Source organism: Myzus persicae, unplaced genomic scaffold, assembly GCF_001856785.1.
Source record: "Myzus persicae strain clone G006 unplaced genomic scaffold, MPER_G0061.0, whole genome shotgun sequence".
In the NCBI taxonomy this organism is placed as follows: Eukaryota; Metazoa; Arthropoda; class Insecta; order Hemiptera; family Aphididae; genus Myzus; species Myzus persicae.
The window spans coordinates 152,369-176,364 of NW_019104003.1; the positions used below are offsets into that span (position 1 = coordinate 152,369).

Below are 23,996 nucleotides of genomic sequence, written 5' to 3' on the forward strand. Positions count from 1 at the left end.
TATATGATTAAGAATAAATAGACCAAAATAATATATGCTGCTATCTGTGTTTTTGTAGTGCAATAATATATAATAATCGTTGAATATAATATAATATATACTCGTGTTGTTAATTAATTATACATTATTACTATTTTTACGTTATAGTTATAGTGTTAAAAAATTAAATTTTATATAAATTAAATGTGTGTGTGTGCGTGTGAAAACAGTGTTTAATTATTTTGTAACCTAGAAAATGTGTTTCACTTCACATATTTTAAAGTCTACTTATTATCTGGTATAGTGCGTAGTTTTTTTTATGGTTGACCGTAGATCAACCCCTTTGTATTTTAGTCGTCTCCAGTCCCTTTTAGTCAATTATATTATATCATTATTATTATTATTATTATGTACATGAAAAATAAGTGTACGTACATATAATATGTTTTTTTAGTTAATTATTATATTTTCAATTTTATTATTATAATTATTATTATTAATACCTACCTAATTGTACACCTAATCGCCGTATAGTACCAGTACTTGTATGACATTATTAATATTAAATTTTGTTTTAATTTAAATACAATATATATTAATATAGACCTTTGAAAAATATATTTCATGTGTGTTTTATATCTTTAAAACTTCGAGCCTTATATTCCATTTTTGGTCACGACTCGACGATAACATCACCTGCAATATGATATCATAACACAAATGGATACATAGTGCCTACTCCTTAGTGGTGTGTATTCTTCTTATAAAAATTGGACTTTTCATTATAATTTTACTATTTTGAATTAAACAGTAATCCCTACTGTATAATACCAGCTGCAGCAGTCTTATTGCAACTATAGGTAAGTACTTACTACTTACTGATAACAACCATCGGAATTTTACGGATCGTCTACAGTAAACCAAGACATATTTTGTTTTTTGGTATAAAAAATTTATGAAATTTCCATATTACACCCTAAAGCGTTGGTGACGGTGACTTGCGTCCATCAACCGCCGACGGTGTGGCCGCGCAGTCCACACTTGAAGACGATTGTCTGTTGTCGTCGTCGCCGTCGTCACTACTGCAGTTGACCTGCTCGATCTCCGAGTACTCGGCCATCAGCGATTCTATATGTTCGAGCGCGACTCGGAACTCGTCGGAATCCATCCCCTCTTCGACGTACAGGTGCAACAGCTCCCGCTTGGCCAACATAGACGCGGACCGCCGGTAGTACCTTTCGAACACGTCCCTCGCCGCCGTCGTGTTGGCCACCACCGTGCCGCTGTTCTTGAGTCCATGAGACGGTACACCGTAACTGGCGGTCTTGATGTTGTCGGGTAGCCAACAACGTTCTGGATCCGTGGTCCGTCCCGTGGCCGGCTGTTGTGGTACGTCGTCACTGTGAGGTTCGTTCACTAAGCTTCTGCCCCGGAACGTCATGACGGCGGCCATCACGATGGCCGGGACGGTACCGGCGCCCATGCAACGCCGCTGCAACCGCACCGCTTCGAACAACTGAGTGGCTAGCTCGGGAACGGTGTACGCGCACGCGTCCGTTTGCCCGCGGAACGTGAGCGGTGCGAATCCCGGCACAAAAAAGTGCAGTTTCGGGTACGGCACTAGATTGGCGGTGCACTTTTTCATGTCGGCGTTCAGCCGGCCGGCGAATCGGAGCCCGGTCGTGGCGCCAGACATGATCTGCGAAACCAGGTGGTTGAGATCCGCGTACGCAGGGGCAGCGGATGCACCCCCGCCGCCACTGGTACCACCGCAGCACGCGTCAAACAGCGCCCGGTTGTCTGCTAGATACGTCGCTTGCGCGCTGCCGATTAGCCTGGCCGCGGACAGCAACGCATTGTACGACTCGGCGGGCTCGTCCGACACTGCTGTCCACGGCGCCACACTGTACGTGTGAGCCGCTCGGTTCGGGTACGACACTCGGATGTTGTTCAGTACGCGTCCACCCAGACCGGAACCAGTGCCGCCGCCCAGCGAGTGCACCAACTGGAACCCTTGGAGCCGATCGCACCGCTCCGCTTCCGACTGAACCGCGTCCGCGACGCGTCTCGACATCTCGCCGCCACCGTAATAGCCCCTGACCCAGTTGCTTCCGGTTCCGCCATGCCCGCCGATGAAATTTTCCTTCCTGTACACGTTACCGCCACACTGCCGCCCGCCGATCGTGTTTAACAACGTCGAATCGGAGTCCACGAGCACCGCTCGAGGCACGTACACTCCACCTACACCGTCCAATAAAACATTAATTTTAAAACAAGACTTACTCAGCCTTACAGATACAGAAGAGTCAGTGTCCACATCAATAATAAATATACATATAAATTGGTGGTTGGCATAACTTGAGGTGGAATATAAATAATATAGGGGATGATTATGCTGTAACTATTAGAAAACCGTTTTTCAGGCAAAGGTACAGGTTTAAAAGACTTGACGTGTCAACCAGACCCATTTGTCTAGTCATTGGTAGTACCGACGACGCGTAAACTTAATACAAATTATTTTCATTGAAATATAGAATCGTTTATTGATATCTATAGGTGACACCAAGACAATTATTTCCGTTATAAGTACCTTCCATTATATTTTTTATTTTTTTGTCTCATTAAATAATTTATGTAAGTTATTAGGTAGGGTGATTCTATTAACAGTGAACACTCATTTTTCTTCGATTAATATTTTTAAGTATTAAAAAATAATTTTATATCACTTCAAAAGTTCAAAATCTTAATATTAAAAAAAGGTACTATGTCTATGCTAACTATTATGATGAACGAATGGCTGTAAATAGTTTAAATTTTCACCAAATGTTTATATCACCATTTTTTATTAAGTATAAAATGTGTTGATTTTTATCTTATACAGGCACCATTCTAGGATTAAATTTGTATTTTTTTAGTTTTTTTTCAATTAGGTATTGTCGATAAACAATTTCCTTCTTGATCAAAAAACTTGAAAGTTTAGTACAAGGTTACTCATACGTTATAAATAGTAAGTTGAGCATAAATTCAGAAAAATATTTTCGACATCTCTAAAATGTGCAAATTATCTAGTGATTAGAAATTCATAAGTAATTATATTTCCATATCTAACATTTTAAAATGTAATACTTGGAGACATTCTTAAATTTGTCTATCTAACCATTGTTGGCCATATAGGTATGTGTGATTTATCTTGTAACGTAATTTCAGACATTTTTTAATAAAGTAGGAATATAGCCAATGTCCGTATTAATTATTAATACTGCGCGCTGCAGCACATTATACAATTTAAAAATTTCTATAAGAAAACAGAAAACCAAAAAAAAGATATTTCGATATTCTTAGAAAAATGAGTAGTTCATTCCTATTGAATGTCATAATATTATAGTAATCAGCAGCAGGCATGTCGCACGTAAAATGCGATTCAATATTCTTTGAAAATTCAACAGTCGTAAACAATCTGTATATTAGCTATATTGGCTCCAATGGTATTGGTATTAAATTCCATATACAAGTGAATATATTATGTACAGTATGTTTACCTTTGGATTCATCGTAATACACATGTATGCGCTCCAACCGTTCATCGGTGGAATAACCGACAAATTTACCTTGCTCGTCAAGTCCATGTTCGTTAGATATGGTTTTCCAAAACTATAAAAGTGTATAACAATGTCATTAGAAATATAACAGCAGATCGATTATTTAAAGACGACCGGCAACTATGTCGATATAAAAACAACGGTTTTAGTAGGTAAAACTCGAAATTATCGAATCACATATAATATGTACTATTATTATACATTTATACCTACCCATAGGTTGGTTATTGGCTAGTAAGCAGTGGTGGATTTAGGATTTTTACGGTAGGTGTAATGTTGATAATTATTAATAGAGCTCCTAAGGTACTTATCATGAACAACACAACTTCAGGGTAAAAACAAATTTATAAATTAACAATTAATACGTGATACCTTAAATCTAAGTAACTTGTTAATACAACAAAAGTTTTATTAGTTTGGTATTATATGTGCTAATATTGAAATATCTTCATGCAATTATTATTAAATCATCTTTATTGGTATATTTCAAGTTGCAGTAGGTATACCTAGGTCTATTTATACTGATAGACGTATAATTTGTATTGTTAGTACTGGGTGAGGTTAATAGACTGTATGATAATATCAAAACAACTGGATTAATTTGTCTGTGATAAGAGGATAAGAGGACTACTATTTTTAATAAATCAATGCTCAAGTAATAATAATAATGGTAATGAAAACACACGGAGACTGGCCATCCAAACTAGGGTATGCACGTTAGGCTGACGACAAATATAATGAAACGACAAAAAAATGTGTAGAATAACGGGCGTTTGTAAATTGCGCCCACATTAAATAGGTAGTAAAAATACTATAGTAAATTGCGCCCGGGATTTTTCGGGGTCTAAAATGGGTATAGTAAATTGCGCCCATAGTATCTACTATCTTGAATTCATCGTTACCTATATTATGTGTATTTTAAAAATACTGTTGTTCATTTATTGGTGGATAAGCCGAACGTTTATCGCTATAATCGATATGATATTAGCGATATCAATGCCTTTACGCGTATACAACGACTTTACGTACAGCCCGTATAGGTAATATTTTAGTAAGCCGTTTGCACGCAACAGTTAAACATGGATATTATACATACTGAAAGCCAGAAAGAAAACGACGTTATAATATACCAAACATTTAAATTTTCGAAATTAAAACGCGAGTTGTCTTCGGGCGAAACAAAGTGGCGATGTGCTGTAAAAACGTGTAATGCATTTTTGAAAACTGTTGGAGAAAAAAATAATATGACAATAACTGAAAAAAATGTGGAACACCGTCATAAAATAGATTTATTAAAATTACAACGACAAATTGTGTCCGCTAGTGCAAAGCGAAAAGCAACCGAAGATATCTGTGAAAGACCAGCGAAAATACTTCATAGCATAGCAACAGTTCAAGATACGAGCTTAATCAAGGTTAGTGATGTTAAATATATTAAAAGAAATATGTATAATGCAAGAAGAAAGTTACTACCTCCATTACCAATTTCAACTCAATCTGTTCAGGAAGCTTTAAACTCTATGCAATACAAAAGCTCGAAAGGAGAGGATATGCTTCTGTATAATGATTTTAATAGTGAACTCGTAATCATATGTTGTAAATCAAATTTAGAAATATTGTGTAAATCAGAAATGTTATATGTAGATGGTACATTTGAGTATTGTGCCAAACACTTCCTTCAACTATTTAGTGTTCATGGATATTTTAACGGGCACTATATACCATTGGTGTTTGGTTTATTGAAAAATAAATCTACTAACACTTATAAAAAATTTTTTCAAACATTGAACGAAAAATGTACTGAAAACGGGTATATTTTGAAACCCAAATCTATGGTTATTGACTTTGAAAAAGCTATTCATTTTGCTTGCCTAAACGTTTGGCCTGAAGTCGTAATTATAGGATGTCGATTTCACTTAACACAGGCCTGGTGGAGACGAATTCAAAAAGTTGGTTTAAGTTCAGAGTATAAATCAAACGGATCTATTATTAGAGAATGGTTATTACATGTGTTTGGAATGGTATTTTTAGAGCCAGAAAATGTTTGCGATTATTTCAATTATGAATTAATGCCTACAATGCCTGAAGATGATCGACTTAGACAATTTTCTTGCTATATTTTAAATACATATATTTTATTCGCTGACTTTCCTCCGAATATTTGGGCATCAGCTTCCGCAACATTAACTCGGTCAACTAATGCCTGTGAATCTTTCCACAGTCATTTTAACAAAAGCTTTTATACACCTCATCCTCATATATATAATTTTATGGATAAAATATTAGAGATACAATCAGAAATTTATGTAAAAATGAATAGTATAAATGAACCTTATAAATTTCAAAACACTAAATCAAAAAAAAAATTTAAAAAAATGGAAAAAATTGTTCAACAATACAATGAAAAAACTATTACGAGGGCTGAATACGTGAAGATGATGTCGCATTACTATGCAGATAACTTATTATAACTTTTTTATTATTATTATTATTAACATTTTTAACCAAAAAAAAAATATTTTATCAATTATAATTATAATTATTAACATTTTTAACCAAAAAAAAAATATTTTATCAACTATAATTAATACCGTAATATTTAAAAAAAAAAAAATAATTTTCCTATTTTTATTAATTCCTATTTTTTTTTTTTTAATTTACTCATTTCAAGTAAACCAAAAAAAAACATTTTTGGAGGACAGTGATAGTCGCCTCCTCGTGGTGTCCTCTGGGTAATGCTAAATGACAATCATAAAAATAATACTTCTATAGGGCGCAAATTTGTACCTGATAAATACCGGGCGCAATTTACTACACAAAAATTTATACCTGAAAAATAGCGGGCGCAATTTACAACTATTTCCTTTCGTTGGGCGCAATTTACGTTTGCCCAGAATAACAATAGCGAATGGAGACCCTGAGGTGGTACACTGCAATGACCGAAAGAGTGCCTATCGAGGTGACAACGAACTCAAGACGGCAGTGGATGGGTGACCGCAGTGACGGTGCACGATAGGGAAATACAGCGAAACGAAGAAATAAACAGTGTTTGAACGACGTCCGTATAAAGGTAGCCATGAAAGTACCTACCTATATTAACATTGAGTAGCTATGATAAAGATTTAGGTGTAAAGTAGTATTGTACCGAAGTGTACCCAGTATAATCGTACCTTAGAATATCTAATGGTTCCGGGACATTGGCGGTCGGCTTTTTTTCGTGCCATTTGCGGTAAATTTATTTCTATTTACCCGACTATGCAATTTAAGATGCTATTTATAATATTATATTATATTCTAAATATATATTATATTATGAAAATGTGTTTAAAAAGTTTATTAATATTATTTATACCGGATAAACCGATTTGTGATACAGCCATTTTGTTGATTATGCATATTCGATGTCCTAATCGATAAGGTAATAACGTCTGATATATTTATTATTATTCAAAAACATCGTCGGTATTATTTATTCAGTTTTTAGAATTGTATGCGCATTGGTAGTATTTGGTACAGTTCTATCTGTCAGTTATTACAGTGTTTTAGTGTCAAAATTTAAATTTAAACATATTAAAAATTAAAATATATTATTATATGAGTTATTTATAATAATAATAATAAGCTTTTAAAAGTAAAAAATACTGTCAGTCCTAAGCCTCAAAGAGTGTGAAGGGAAGTTAAAATGTAATTAAATAGTAAATATATACATATTGGCACAAATTAGGTTCACTACAATACATTTATATATCTAATATATAAAATTCTCGTGTCACAGTTTTCGTTGCCATACTCCTCCGAAACGGCTTGACCGATTTTGATGAAATTTTTTGTGCTTATCCGGTATCTATGAGAATCGGCCAACATCTATTTTTCATCCCCCTAAATGTTAGGGGTTGTCCACCCCTAAATTTTTTTTTTTATTTTTTAGACAAAATTTTTAATTTCTATTTTTTTATGATACAACATACAAAAATACATACAATCCTCAATTTTCACCCTTCTACGATCAACCCTTATTTTTTAATAGCCATTTTAGTAATTTAATCATTTTTCCTCTCCGGTCGAAAACTGATGTATCGTCATTTAATTAGTTATCCCCGCCAGATGTCTACAGGTGTCACTTCTGACCGAGTAAACAGCACGGAGTAGGGATGAGAACGAAGCCGGTCTCCTTTCTTTCTCACTCCCTACACAGTTGTCGGCCATCATTATTGTTTATGCATCAAGTGTAGTAGTAACGTTGACAATTATTATTTTATAATAATTGTTATTATTATTTTATTATTATTATTATTATTATTTATTTATTATTTTTTTATTATTATTATTATTTTTTTTATTTTTTTTCCATAAAACTTATATGTTTGCCTTTTGTTATTTTTATATTCCCTCATCGTTCACAGCGCTCCATGCTTATTTCACGCATATACCACATTCTTACATACATACAATATACACATTCTAACATACATACATACTTACAATAAGTAAGCTATTTTTTGTCTACACTAGAAATTACTAGGAAATTATTTATATGGCAAAACAACGTTTGCCGGGTCAGCTAGTATTATATATAGGATCCAAATTTTATAGTCAGGTAAATAGAAATAAATTGACCCCAAATGGCACAAAAAAGATGCCGACCTCAAATGTCCTGACCGCATCGGTGCTGACACCAATCTAATATAGCAAAATGTGTCAACATTTTAAGGACCTCTGGAAGAAATCTGAAGTTCTAACCTTACCTTGATTTAAACAATTAAAAATAATATTATTTTGTTGTATAAATATATAATAGGCAGTCATCATTACAGTAGATTTAGGGGGATTACTAACCGATCCATCGAGGTTTAGGTTAAATATTATGTAAGTAGGTACTATTATAATAAAAATGTATTATTACGGGTGTCAAAAATTATTAGTGGCACTTATCAGACCAGGGGTCACCAATGATGGGGGCCCTCGCACAGATTGTATTTATCCGGCCCCGCAGACGAGAAAAAAAGTAAAATTCGTTAATATGATACCTACATTCTATATAGACACCCGGTGTTGTAATTTATCTTTTTTTTTGTTTGTTGCTTTTTACCGCCATCTGCAATTTTGATTGCTCGCAAACAATTTTCAGATTTCTAATGATGTAGCTGTAGCCCTTCAAAAATATGAATTGGTAACCTTTGTTCTAGACGAAAAAACGGAAAAAAACGAACAACCAAAAAAGAACAATTTTAATTAATTTAATAAATTTAATAAATTTAATTAATTTAATTTTAACAATTTTTATTTAACAAGTGTTAAATATCAATATATGCATTTTTATGCTCAAAAATGTCATATGTGCAAAAATATGCAAAAAAGTTTGTTTGTTTGTAATATAGGCTTTTATAAATCAAATTGATATCACATTTCCGTGTAATTCTGGCTGGGTGAAAAAAATATGCTAATTTATAAACATCCGAGCCCTAGTAGTTATAGTGTGCAAAGTATCACTTACTAGTTACTACGCAAACATTTACACAGCCTGCATGCATATAAAAACTGCCTATATTAAACTCTTTAAAAACGATCGGTACCATTTCCTTTAAGAAAAATATACATATATTTATTTTAATATTTATAAATATTGAAATGTAAAAAATGTATTTCTTTTGAAAATGCTTGTTGTTTAATTTCACAAAATTATATGAAAAAATAGAAAAAAATATATCTTTCATTCTTCATTTTTATATAATAATTGTAATATTTTTGTTGATTAATATATTTTAATGCGCGCAGTAAGTGATCACTTTTTAGTTTTTACACACTAATTACAAATGTATGGATTTTTTTAATTTTCATAATTAATTAATATTATATTTAAAATTTTTAAAAATTGTTCTTTTTTTATTGTTCTTTATTGGTTGCTCTTTTTGTCCTTGGTCTTTTTTACCTATTACCGTTCTAAACTGTCTACTCTTGGTTTACCTACTCTAGAGCCTATTAAAAGGTGGCCAAAACCTTGTTGAAACTTTAAATGTGCTCTTAAACTGATAGGGCAAATATAAAAATATTATTTCGAAAAAAATACATTTTATGTTATGCGTTACACGTACGTTATCTCCAATCCGATTGCCACAACGACCCACTTGAATTTGCAATATTTCTCCCATGCCGTCTATGATCACCACCACCGGCAGCGGATACAGCTGTTCTGGAATGTTACGAATCTCAATCACATCACTCCATTTTTGATTGTTTTAAAATAAACAATTGATACCTTCCAATCATATACAAATGATAATAACGTGGCAACTGCCAACTAGCAGCAGCTGAGCAGAGTCAAAAAGTCCCTTGAACACAAATTTCAATTTGAAATGTTTCTATATATTAGCGCAGTGCTGTATTCAAACATTGAAAATTAATCGATTTTCGAAATCATTGAAATTATTAATAGTAATTTTACAGATAGGTAGATGGAATGGGTATTTTTTTGTGCTTTTATGGTAAATTTCTTTCTATCAACGTGATTACCAATTTGATGGTGCTATATACATATTATATTATGTATCAAATAGATTCTATCCAATCATGAGAGTTCAGTTTGTTAATTTACTGGTGATTATCCAAAGACTAACTCCAAACGCTCGTAAACATTTTTATTCATTTTCTGGTGAACATTTTTTTTTCGTTAAATGTAGGATATCTTAAAGGGAATCTCATATAAAAATTCAAATCTTAGATCTATCATACATATAGAACAATTTTTATGAATTTTAAACTCAAAATAACTTGTGTTTTAGACATTTGTTCCATGACAAAATGAAAACAAAATAAAAAATGAAAGTGGCACTCGGTGCACATTTATTACAAGCAATTTGATCAGTTGTGCTTAAGGGGCAACACTCATGAAGTGTGAATTCAGGTGTTACTTTTTGTATTGTGTCAGTGGGTCCCCTTTTTTTCATGTCAATTTGAACAAACGAATTTCTTGGCTATGTGACAATACGGGGCAGTCAATAACAGCAAACGTCGACATTGCCCCTAGAAATCGGATATTGCGGTAAAATAGATAGAATTAAAAAAGTGGTTTACATAATATAAATATTATATAGAAATAATAATTAGAGCTTCAGTTTGAATCATAATTATATTAATATTTAGTACTAATTGGAAACGTTAATTATTGTGCATCACATCGTATTTTTCCTTTCGCCCAATTATGTAGTGGACTTTTGTCGTTAACTTTTGATGCCTTGGACTTTTTTCCTAGGAACATTTTTAACCCCGGAATTTTAAGTAGTCAACCCTCGAAATCATAGTGGTTGTTTACATGAAAAACAATTAAAATTTTTATTCAATTATCCTGCCTTTATTTGAAAATTTCGTATTTAATACTGTTTAATTATAATAATAAATAACCTAAATACTTAACTAATGAAATAATTTATACGAAAAATCTGAGCTTAAAACAAATCAATTATTTACCTATGGTTATTTTTTCTATTTTATTTTTATTACTAGTTGTGGTGGCCGGTGGGGAGTATTGTATAATATATATCTTTGGACACTTTATTAACTTCTTCTTATGCTTATTTCCCTAAAAATATTTTGTATTTAAAGAGTTTTGTGTTTTATACCTACTATTTTAAAAATACTTCACACAAGAGTTGCTTTTTTGGAATTATTGTTAACACAACAGCCGGTAAAATCCGGAATTTACATTTCAAAAATTTCCTACGAATGATAAATTGTAAGTTAAATTTTTACAACTGTCTTTACAAATTTAAACTTTAGTTAGTAAAGCTCAATGTATCACATGTTTTTTAATATGAATCCATTAAAATATATTTGTGATCGGGCTTCAACGACATTATCAATGTTGCGAAGACGTAGAGTAACTTTTCGTAAGTTACTACAGCAAAATTAGTTTTTGGTAATTGAATTAACTTTTACTGGAAGTAATTTATAAATAATACTAGTTATTTTACTATAGCAATATTCCTTGTTACCTTTTTTCCTCAATACATTTTAAGAACTAATAGTATTTATTTTGATTTGTGTTTACCATAATCTTTTTCTAATCTCATCATAACCAACCGGAACGGACGCAAATACTAATATTAATAACCGGAAGTACTTTCTGGACCATTTCGAGCACTGGATACTCACATCAAATGTTTGTTGTTGGTGAGCGGTGACATTTTATCAGGTTGGTTGGAAGATGATTAAAACAATTAATGCAAAATATATTCTATATGAGTATTTGATTGAAGTTTTAAGATATTGTGATTGTAAGTTGTCACCAAATATAGTATTTAAATATTACCATAGAAGTAAAAAAACACTTAATGTTAATTTGTTGTAAGAAGTTATTCATTTTACACTATGTAGTTCAAAGTTTATCCTTTGGTACCTACCCATATAATACCATAAATTGTTCTATGATACTACCTAGGTACTAGTATAAAATATGTTTAAGCGCCTGGTAGATTATTATGTTATTTAAGTTGTCACATAATGTTACTTTAATATTACCATAGAAGTAAAAAACGCTTAATGTTAATTTGTTGTTAGAAGTTGTTCATTTTACACTATATGTAGTATATAGGTACATGGGACCTACGTATATATACCTACCTATACAGTATACCTGGGTACTGGTATAAATGTATAAGCGCCTGGCAGATTATATATAGGCAACCATTACGATTACGGAGAGCATAAGTTTATGTTTCTTATCATCAGGATTGGCAGTTTTTAACACTTGAAATTGCATAAATATGAGCTAAAAACATGCAATAAAAGCAATAAAATATGAAAAAAAACTGGAATTTATTAACCACTTACCTACAAATTATTATAGGTACTGAAGTTTTGAAATCATTATCAAAAAATTAAATTTTCCAACTATCAGGATTCGTCTCAACAAGCATAACTTAAAAGGATCAACTATCGATAACTAAAAATTATTTACTGTAAAAAATTTTAACTTATAGGTCGATGAAGAAGTCATAATATATTACAATAAAAGGGAAAATAGAGTTTATGATGCATAAGTTACATATTTTAATAAATCATTTTGTCAAATATTCGTAGAATACCTCGGTCCTGTACCTACATACTTCAACATTTTGCCCATCAATATTAAAAAGAATTCAATATTAGATTCAGTATCGTCTAAAACTTAGCGAATCTGTTAATGGAACATATACCTACTGCGTTTGTAGTTGTTTAATAACTACAGTTAATACTTCAAAATTGGACTTGATATAAGCCAAGTTACTTTGTAAGTTCGGTTGGGAGACACATAGTTTTGCCTTTTGAATAGGTACCTACTAACGGCATTATTTTCGACTAATAAATTTATAATGAGAACAATCGTTTCAAAATGTTCGCAATAGTATATTGCAGCATCCAACCGTGTTCCCCAACTAGTTATTATGGGTTCTAGTGGCAATTTAAGCAAGGTTTTCGATAATTTCAAATTACTTTTGTTGAGTACCTCCTATTCATAAATCACGTTCATGTGCAACATTTTTGTGACAAATAGCTACACAAATAGTATTACGACACTCAAAACAAATGTTTGCAATTAATCGTTCAACATTTTAATTAATACATTTTGAACAATGTTATTATCCATAAATCATTGAATATGAGCCAGTGTAGCAAAAAATCTAAAATCTCGTTTACTAAAATTAAATTTGATTGAAAGCAGGTAAAAATTCAAAAAAATCTTAAAAAGTCCAAAAATAGCACTAAAATCCAAAAATTCGAAAAATAAAATTTTAAAATTGTGTTCTGTGTGTCCAGAAACACATTATCAGCTTACTCTGCTTTTTGTTATTCATCTTATAAGACAGAGTTTCCCAAACCATGGGTCTCGACGTTTTTTTGATGGGTCACGACTCGCGGTTACGATTACTGTTATTTTAGCCGCAAATTGTTATCTCTATATTGTATGGTAATAATGTGAAGTCCGACTAGTATTGTAGAATGTATGATGGACCTTTTTTTTAGCACGGGGTCGAGTACTCAATAAAGGTTAAATTTATAGGTCGCTATTGCAAAAAGTTTGGGAAACACTGTTATAAGAAATATGCAAATGCTATAAAATCCCGACCCCCGCTAATCATTGACTAAGACGTACCGTCATAACTCATATTATAGAGTAGATTTTGCCTTGTAGGTAGGTACCTCTTCAAAATTTGATTTTTAAACAGAAATAACTATAAATAATTCCCCTGAAAAATATTCTGCAGAAATGTGAAATAAAAAATTGTTAGTAGGTATAATATCTCAGGTACGTGTCCTTGATTAGCAATCAAAACATTAGGTTATAAAATAAAAAACGCCACAAGCTTAAAATTACCTAATAAAAATATTCTTTAAATGTGTGAATGGAAAAATTTATAGTTAATTTTTCAGTTAAAAGATACGTACACATTTTAATTCCCAAGGATTCACAAATAATATTTTTGAATTAAAATGAAATAACGAACATTTTAGTTATGGTCATTGGTCATCGTTCGTTTAAGTAAGTATCCAATGTCATTGAATTTTAACTTAAGTTATAGCCTTAGAGGCAATACAAATTCTTTTTCAGATTTGTTGGTTACAATATTAACTTTTTATAAGAAACTTTGTTTTGAGTACAATCGATGTTTACCTGTACGAATCGAATATCCTATACTATATTTTTAATTACAAAATGATTTGCAAATTGTTGTGACATTAACTATTTTTGTTAAAATTTGAACTTGAAATACTTAAAAATAAAAAGTGCAATGTAGGTAACTTCAATATTTTTAAATTACTATTAAAATAACTTATATGGAAATTTGCATTACATTTTCAAACTTCTTAACTAGGTGAAAGATTTTGGTTCAACATTTTTAGAATAAAAACTAAAATATATTTCTTAATCTGCGACTATTTACATTGGCTAAGAATCAAAATATTTTGCTATAGTTGTAATAGTTATTTTAATCGTCAATATCCAGTTGCAACTATTTCAACTTCAAGCATAGGCTTTTACGGGCCAATTTTACCTCCGATTACTCAGCTCAACCTAAGTACTTTACTTACAGAAAAAGAGTTTAAATCACCAAAACTCACAACACCTACATTTCATGTAAATAAAAATAACAATTCAATCATCTGAAAATATGGTCTTACATTTGGAAATTTAAATTAGGATGGCATGCTCGGTAATCACTATGCATATTTTTAAATTCACTTTATTCAAACAATCAAACAAGCAAAAATAAAATCACATTTCTATTCAATAATGTTCTGATCAACATTGAAATTCTCACATATCGCTTTTCGAAATATATTATTTAAATTTTCTATTTTTTTCTTTAGTTACAAAACCAAAAATAAAAAGTACAAAAATAAGGTAAATTAAAAAAGTTGTATAGTCGTATCAATCGCAACATAGGGACTGGAATTATGTTTGTTTATAAATTATAATTTATAATAGGTATAATGTATATATACTGTTAATATCAACTAAATCATATTTGTATATTGTATAAATATAAAGGCATTATGTCCTCGTTTCGAACAATACTATTCGTGTTACATTAGTATGGAGGGGAGGGGGGAGGGTGAAAATAACAAAATCAAACAATTAACGATTGATTCACAAGTTTTCAAGTTTTACATTTTCATGTGTTTCAATTAAAATTTATCGCCTTAGTTACTGTTAACCAAAATCAAGAATTCCTTAGTAAAAATGTTTTAACTAGTAGATTTAAGTTAAGCAAACTGTCGTTTACTGTAATAAATGCGTATGCATAATAATATTACATAGTTTTATAAGTCTTTCCTAGTCTCATTAATACTACATACATATACATACTACATACAATTTTATCATCAATTTTCAAATACTATTTTTATCAAGCATAACTTCAATGAAAAGTTTAATATTTCTAAAGTGATTTTGATTAAAAATATTGTAAGATGGAATTTATTGAAAAAGTTTCAATTTTTTTTTTTTAATTTCAATAAGTAAATTGGATTTCAAATTGATTAAAATGGAGTGATAAAAATTGTAACAATTACATATTAAAAACTTCTGAAATCTTCAAATATTAATATTTATTCACCAAGTCTTTAGAGCGAGCACCAAAAAGAATATATTAGGTGTTGATAAAATATGGAAATCTAGTACAAATATTTTATATCTATTATAAATTATATATCAAAAAATTGTGTTTGAACTAACATTGGACAACAGAAAAAAATTAAAGTAATTATCTAAAGTATACAATAACACAATAACGGGAAAATTAATTAATTTGTTCATTAAATAGGAAAAGATGCAAGAACATTATAATATGTTTAATGAAGATAATTGTTGTACTCTCCAGAATTAAGTTATTATGTTGTTGATACAATTAGAGGCACAATACTTGGTAGTGTTTATACATATTTTATATATTGTATTGTCATCAAGGAACATAATTTGAAACAGATGAAAAAAAAGTTACGGTTAATAATAATCTATATACATAGTGGTTCACTAAAGGTGCTCAGTTTTTTCTCATATATTTTTAGTGCATTTTTGAAAAACAATTTGAATGAAGCAAATTATATTATACTAAAATATTAAGACAGTTTTTATCTTTTAACCAAATTTTCATTATTTTAAATGAAAACTTTGTGTATTTTTTATAATACAATAATTTTTTTGATTTTAGATTTATGAAAAATATAAATTTCTATTATAAAAAACTGTAAAGAAAATATATAGAATTTAATTTTAATATTCAATAAATAGGTATTTTCTACAAACATACTACATAAACAGTATCAAGGAACACTCTATTACTAAGTATCTAATGCATATTTTTAAATTTTATCTGTTAGAAATATTACTAGATTACTGGGAAATAAATTTCTAAGAACTATTATTTTTACTAACGTATGTATTTTTTAAAAGCTCAAAATAACTTTCGAGAACTATTAATTTTGGATTTAGAGTACTTGATGATAAAAAAACTTACTACAAAATTCAACATATGGAAATATGATATTGATAAAAAATGGGTTCTCATAATGAAAAATAATTAACTTGTGTTGCACATGTGCAGAATACAATAAATGACTGAGAAATTGATGGCCTAGTTTCATATTCCTCAAATTAAATTTAAAAATATGCATAAGGTCCTGTTATAGTATTCATAGACACAAGATGTAGTGTGTATTCAATATACATATACATGTATATCTACAATTTTCTTTCAACTAAAAATATTAAAAGGAAAATACAGGCACATTTAATTTAGTGAACCATATTCATGTGTTTATACACATATACAAACACAAGCATAATACATAAACCTGTATAATATATCAGTCCAAAATGGACAGATTTTCTTTGTAGAACTTAAAATATAACCACTATCTATGTACATATACTAAATATAATAATAAACAATACAACATCATGATTATAAAAAAGAATGGTAGAAAATAAATATTATATTTTAATACACAGCAGGCAAATGATTGCAAAATGTTCACCAAATATTTCAGGCAAGTAGCACACACACGTATGCATGACCGGCCTTCAAGCCAGGCTCACAATATGGCGCAGCAACGACAATAATGTTGGCGACTATTGCCAGTGGATGGCGGCGGTGTCACAGGCGCAAAGTATGCGTGCACGTTTATGTTAGGCGAGTGTGTCTAAATGGAATAATATAAAAATTAGTTACAGATTACAACAAAAAAATTAAAGAATTAGCAAATTACTATGATAAATGTACTATATTAAATTCAAAGCATTATTTGTATTTAAGTTCCATCTATTGTGTATTTTCACAATAAAATTGAAATATTTTCAAAACCTTTAGTCTTAATTACGAGGACGCTACACCTGCATGCACTATCTCCGTTTTAAAAATGCTTATCACAGCAAATTTTTTTGCTCAGCACGTCATGTTTGGATCTGTTAGCTTAAAAATTAAGAGTAAAATGATCTCTTATAAAATGTGAAGGCAAGAATATTATCAAGTGAACCTCAGGTTTTTTTTTAGATATTAATTTTAAAACAAGTTATAAGTATTTCAAAATGCACACACAATTTACTATTTTAAAGTACTCATAACTCGTTTTACAATTAAAATCTTTTTTTAAACAAGATATGCGTATATAATAAAACAAATTAAAAATGTTCATAACTCACTTAAAAATTAATTGTTGTAAAAAACCAACACAGGAACACTACTTAATGAGCTAAACATCATCTGCTTAACTTAAAATTTGCTATGTTACTCATTTGAAAGACGGACACAGTATATGCGGGTGTAGCACCCTCTTAAGACTATCATAAGTTAGCCAATACATAAAGTATAAGGTTTGGCAAATTTTCACTTACCCGAAGACGTTTTATTCCATTTCTGGTAATGAGTTGACAGTCATACAACATTATTCTTTGCAAGTTGTGACAATTAATTAGGTGTTCTAGAGATGCATCCGTAATAAGAGGACAGTTGTCCAATTCAAGCACAGCCAAATGTTCAGATGCACATGTTGAAGTACTCAGATGTCTGATGCCTTCATCAGTGATTAGTTCACAATGTGATAAACTCTGTAATTTAAAATGTTAGTATAATTTAAAATTAATTGAAGAAGAATAAATCATCAATCATATATACCAAATTCTCGAGCCGGGGGCATCCCATTGCTAAATGAAATAGAGTTGAGTCTGTAATAAATACACATTCTTCTAAATCCATTTTTTCCATAAGATGACACGTCTATTAAAAATGTTTGGTAATGTAAAATATTTAAAAATGTAGAAAGTATTTATTATTACTTTTGATAATGCCAAAAATCCTATGTCGGTAAACTGTGAACAACCAGCTACTTCTAATGTATTTAACTGATAGCATTGTTCAGCTAAGGAAACAAGACAGCTATCAGTCAATAAAGAACAGTTTGCAAGACATAAATATTTCAAAGAATTACAGTTGTTGGCTAACTTTATCACAGCTTCGTCTTCAATGTTCTAAAGAAAATCAAAATTCAATTATAATTGAGTTGAATGTAAATTTAACAATTCACTATACTTACATTGCAGCCATGCAAATTTACAACTTCTAATTTTACACAATGTTGTGCTAAACAACTGATTGCTCGTGTTGTCATTCTTGTACAGCCTTTGGATATAAACGATTTCAACTTTGGACAACCGTGTGCTAAGGCTTCCACACCTTTAAAAATTAAAAAATAATTTAAATAAGAAGAGAACAAAAGAAAAAATATTTACCGTTTTCTGTTATACCATCACACCATGATATATTAACACTGGTTAAATTTGGGCAACCATCAGAAATTGCTTTTAAAGATAAATCAGTCACCATAGAGCATGAACCAATATCCAATGACAATAGTTTCTTACAATATTGACTTAAAGATTGACTAGTGCTGTAAAGAAAAATGTTGAAACATCCTGATACACACAACTTACTGTTTTACTTAGTTAAATTTACCTATCTGTTATTCTCTTACATCCATTCAGATTTATATATTCAATATAATTACAACACTGAGCAAGAGTTTTCAGAGAGCCATCCCCAACAGATTGACATCCACGCAAACTAATTTGTCGCAAGAAACCACCACACCGCCGTGATATATTTTCTATTACTGGACCCTAAAAATTATATTTTTATAAACACTAATTATGTGCTATACAACTACCAAATTAAATTTACTTCGACATCAGTCTGAAATTCAAATAAGTCAATCTTTTGCCAGTTGCTTCCATCTAATGCTAATACATTCCAAGCACGAGATACTTGAGCACATCGGCATAATGACACAACATCTAGGTATGAAAATATCCTGAAACATAATATTATATTATTAGTTTTTTATTATATTTCAGTACACCCAACAAATAATAAATTTAAATTTGTACCGTAATAAAAGCTCTTTTGGTAATTTTTTATTTATTTGAGCGTCTTCATCTAAACATGTTTTGGACAGCTGATAACATGATAAAGAAAAATAAATACATGAAACGGATAGAATAATAGTATTAAAATATTACTGGAGTACAAGATTATAATAATTTGTTAGTACCTGAACATAACTATGTTTCATATTTGAAACAGATGAATTATTGTGATGTTGCATACTTGATGGCACATCTCTTGTAAGCGTTTCCATGGCCATGTATTGTCGAGAATCAATCTGCTAACAATATAATAGAAAGAAAGAAATTAATGTATATGAACTTCAAAAATAAAAACATTTGACCTTATAACTTTAAAATACATTTCTTTTAGGTACTATACCTAACTAGGATAATAATAATAATAATAATATTAAATCAATAGTAATAGAAGTACTTATCTAATGTACTCAATGTCTTATCAAAATTCAAGCATTCAATTAACATAAAAGTATAAAACGTAATAAAATATTTAAAAATAAATGCTGTCGTATGGTAAAATTATTTAGTAAATTGACCTTAACTAGTCGTAAACTTACAGACACTATTGAGATATAAAATAATAATTGTGCAGATTGTAAACATGAACAATGTTAGGTACTACTATGTATTTTTTTGAGTACACAAATAAAATAATAATAATGAATATATTATGATATTGTTTTATTATGAACATTATACTATTGAAGAGAATACTGATTGCTAACTGACCTTAATACCCTATATAGAACTGTTGATGTTATGCTATAAGGTAAATATACTATATTATTATACTGAAAATTAGATAACAAATTGTTGTTTAAACAATGAGCTAGTGATATGAACATTATTATGTATATTACGTAAGTATGCACTAATAATACTTATTCTACAATCTAGGTACTTAACTGCTGTGAAACACTAAAATATCTAATAGATTATTTTAAACACACTTAAGTTATTGATAAGTGATAACAATTGCAACGGCAATTAACTGTTCATAACTACGTTTCAATGTAGTTTCAATGGTTTGTTTATAATGAGTAGGTATAAGCAAAAAAAAAATAGTAATAAATTGCACACAAAATATCAGCGCCACTATAGTACTATTTTATTAGAGTGCATTCTTGTACCTATACTATAATCTCTGTTTGTTCTATCAATAATAAATAATAATCTCGATAATAACAAACAATATTTATTTAGCAGTATTGAAATTTACAGGAATGGGTGAATTTATTAATATTTTACTGCATTGTCTATCACTAAGGATACAATTTTTGATAGACAAGCCTATAAAAAAATTAAAACAATATTGATAATATTTGAATTCTAGTGAACATTGCATTAAATAATTTTATCTACATAAACATTGTTTAATTTTCATACATAAATTATGCCCAAAGTTTACCAGTCAAAGTTGCTCTGAAGGATCAATCAATATAAAATTGTAATTAACTTTTATAATTTTAACCTAACTTGTTACAATATCTAATATGACACAAAAATAAAGCTAATATAGGTAGTATTTAATAAACAAATTTGTTTTGTGTATTTCATTTTCTTTGTTCATATAGGTGGTAATTTATTCTTAGAAGTATGTAACAAAAATTAAATTCAGTAGAGCATAAAGTAATGTCATTGTGTAACGTGTAAGTATTATTTCATATTTTATTAAAAGTTTTTAACCAAAAAAACATTATTTATTCATTTAACAAACAAGTCACCCAAATAAATATCGATACTTATGATCAGTAGAAATTGTTTAATAAATAAACCGACTCTATTACTGTGTCTCTATTACTGTCTATACTCGTTTATTTAAGGCTTAAATTTCTTTTACTGGTTGGCGTAATAGTTAATTTAGGTGATAAGCAAACATAATAATATGTAAATAGATCAATAATTGTGGATGACAAAAATATATGCTGAACAACGCCAAACAGTAAGACGTAATGTATTCTTAATTCATGTCTATGTTTACTAAAATATTTATCGTTATTAAACAAAATTAAACTAGATAATAGGTTTACAAGCACAAATCACAATCAAAAAAGATCATTGCAAAATTAGTGAATCTATAAATTTGATAAACGATACTGTTGTGCAAGATTTAAAGAGGAAGATTGAACCTAAAAATACATCAAAAGATATCCAGGTACTTGAGTATTGTTAGACTTAAGGACAATTTTACGACAAATAACAGCCTTGTTATAACGGCAAGGCCGTATACAAACTGCTGGGATATGGACTGCCAACTAGTGGCATTCAACCAAGCGCACAGGTATGACACAGCCGCATTGAAACTCGTTGGATTTTCTCTCATCTCTATCACCACCAACTCTTGTGTGTACTCTACGTCTCCTCAAACACCATCTCTGATCACTTGCAATTCGGGCCATGGCTACTTATATACCATAACATGACATTTGGACATGATTTGCGCCACCTCTGCCCCAATTTCCTTGTATAATTTTTATATTTAACTCGACTGGGTCTATTCGAGTATCATTTTTCTCGAACAAACAACACTCAAGTTCTTACCTCCTACCTATTGCGTATTTATAATTAAACTATTATTAATATTTATACGTCGATTAATAATTACCGGTCACATTTACTGGCTTCGACGTTCACCCGATCGATCGTATGCGACACCGGAACGACGGTCGTGAAGAATTCGTCGCACAGCCTTCGTCGTTATCCTCCACAGTTCTTACGTACTCTCCCACGCGGCAACGGAACGCGACAAAAACCATTGTCCGGGTCGTCGTCGTTGTTGTTCCGCCGTTGTTGTTCCGTCGCAATCGTCGTCGGCGAGGCTATCGCGTATTCGCGTCGTACCGCCTCTCCTTTACCGCCGTCGTAGGTTTTCCCACCGCCTTCGATGTTTGTTTCCCACCGCCGAGCAGGTCATTCCGAATTGTCCACACGTACCGACGTGCACATGACACAAACCGTGTAAGCTTATTCAATGTTTGAGCATTGCAGCCATTTTTTTATGATCGTCGTTATAAACCCGATACGCACCGAACAAAGGACTTTACCTTAAGTACTACGACGTTAAAAATTATGCAATAATAATAAACTGCTCAATTGCACACGGTCACAATAATATTATAATGCGATACGATAATAACAATATAATATTAATTCGTAGGTATATTATAATGTAATATTATACATTAAAATTTAAAACGAGCGCACACACACCGCTGGCACGCTCAGCGGTTCGACTCGCCACTGACGACTACTGAAGCGTCCGAAGCGATAATAATAATTACCAACTATTAAGTCATAACAAAACAACAATAAAATTGTGTTACTGCCGCTCCGCAGAGATACGAGCACGGAGTGATACGACGGTACGAACCGACGACACTCGACGAGAGTTGTAGGCTTGTAGAGTACTCAAGTACAACCCGATACTCGACTCGACCGACGAGCGCGAACTGTGGTCTTATTGTATTATAATAATATGTAATATATTATTATGACTGTCAACTCACCGTCGAGTGCCGAGTGTGTCACTCAATGACTCAAGCCAGTCAAGAGGTGTCGGATTGGTAATCGTCAGACGTCGATCATCACTCGACGGCACACGGCAGTGCAGCGGTTCGGCGCGGAGGAAAGACAAAGTCGATCAGCTGTTGTAGATCGGATCGACCGCAGCTGATAATATCGACGGTGGCGGCGATCGCGATAAGCCGACTGTGGTCGTAGTGACGTAGTTTCACAGATTAGTGACGTAGTGTCGTACCTGCTCGTTCGACAGTCCAGACAAACCATGTTATAAAATATAAATTTATTTCTTTTTACAATTTATTATGAAATATTCAAATATTGTATTAAAACCAGTTATATTAAAATGTATTAAAATTAATTGATATATTATGATATTTTTAACTCATAAATAATATCATAGGTACTTAAAAAATTATACACATGTTATAATTTATGATATATAATTTAATAATTAAATATAATTATGTACAAGGTGACGTTTCAAGCATACTCATCCTATTCGTATGCTTAAATTATGCATGTATAAAAATTCAGATTTTTGGAATTTTTAAATACACTTGGTGACCATTTTTCTAATCAGTGAAATTGTTTGTACCACTTGAGGATGATCCAGTGACAATACAAACTTCAGTTTTTTAAATAGGAAAAAGTCCTAAACGGTTAACTTAGTCCTTAGTTCCTTACTACAAATCCTTTTTAATTTTTAATTATTGAACAGATATTTTTTTTGAGAATTTTGAAGTATCTAAGTAAAAATTCAAGATAGTCGTTGTTGAGTTCTGTAACTTTGTGTATTAATATTAAGACTGTTGAAAACGGGTCTTTTTTTCGTGTATTTAGACCAATAATAGAAGAAGAAAAAATGTATACTCCAGAAGTCCGATAATAATTTTGAAATAATATTTGAACTCATAATTCTTTTTTCTAGGTTATGTAGGAAATAGATTTTGAATTTTTTT

General features: G+C 30.9%; 2 protein-coding genes across 6 annotated transcripts; both read right to left on the reverse strand.

The window, feature by feature from the left end:
• Positions 1–157: 157 nt before the first annotated feature.
• Positions 158–4,451, reverse strand: LOC111037491 (tubulin beta chain-like). Its single transcript, XM_022320105.1, has 3 exons — positions 4,446–4,451; positions 3,519–3,630; positions 158–2,220 (listed from the first exon to the last, which is right to left on the reverse strand). Exons 1-3 carry the CDS (start codon positions 4,449–4,451, stop codon positions 956–958), a joined length of 1,383 nt encoding a protein of 460 aa, XP_022175797.1. The 3' UTR covers positions 158–955.
• Positions 4,452–16,313: 11,862 nt separating this feature from the next.
• Positions 16,314–23,072, reverse strand: LOC111037488 (F-box/LRR-repeat protein 20). Of its 5 annotated transcripts, none has more exons than XM_022320098.1 (11): positions 22,121–23,072; positions 19,662–19,775; positions 19,498–19,565; positions 19,292–19,421; positions 19,067–19,230; positions 18,844–19,001; positions 18,648–18,787; positions 18,391–18,582; positions 18,230–18,331; positions 17,950–18,162; positions 16,314–17,258 (listed from the first exon to the last, which is right to left on the reverse strand). In XM_022320098.1, the coding sequence occupies exons 2-11, from the start codon at positions 19,752–19,754 to the stop codon at positions 17,151–17,153; spliced, it is 1,368 nt and encodes a 455-aa protein (XP_022175790.1). In that variant the 5' UTR covers positions 19,755–19,775; positions 22,121–23,072; the 3' UTR covers positions 16,314–17,150. The 5 variants fall into 5 exon arrangements, with proteins under 5 accessions (XP_022175790.1, XP_022175786.1, XP_022175789.1 ...); XM_022320094.1 differs by having other exon boundaries at positions 17,151–17,258; positions 19,662–19,772; XM_022320097.1 differs by lacking the exon at positions 22,121–23,072 and adding an exon at positions 20,245–20,266 and having other exon boundaries at positions 17,151–17,258; positions 19,662–19,772.
• Positions 23,073–23,996: the final 924 nt, after the last annotated feature.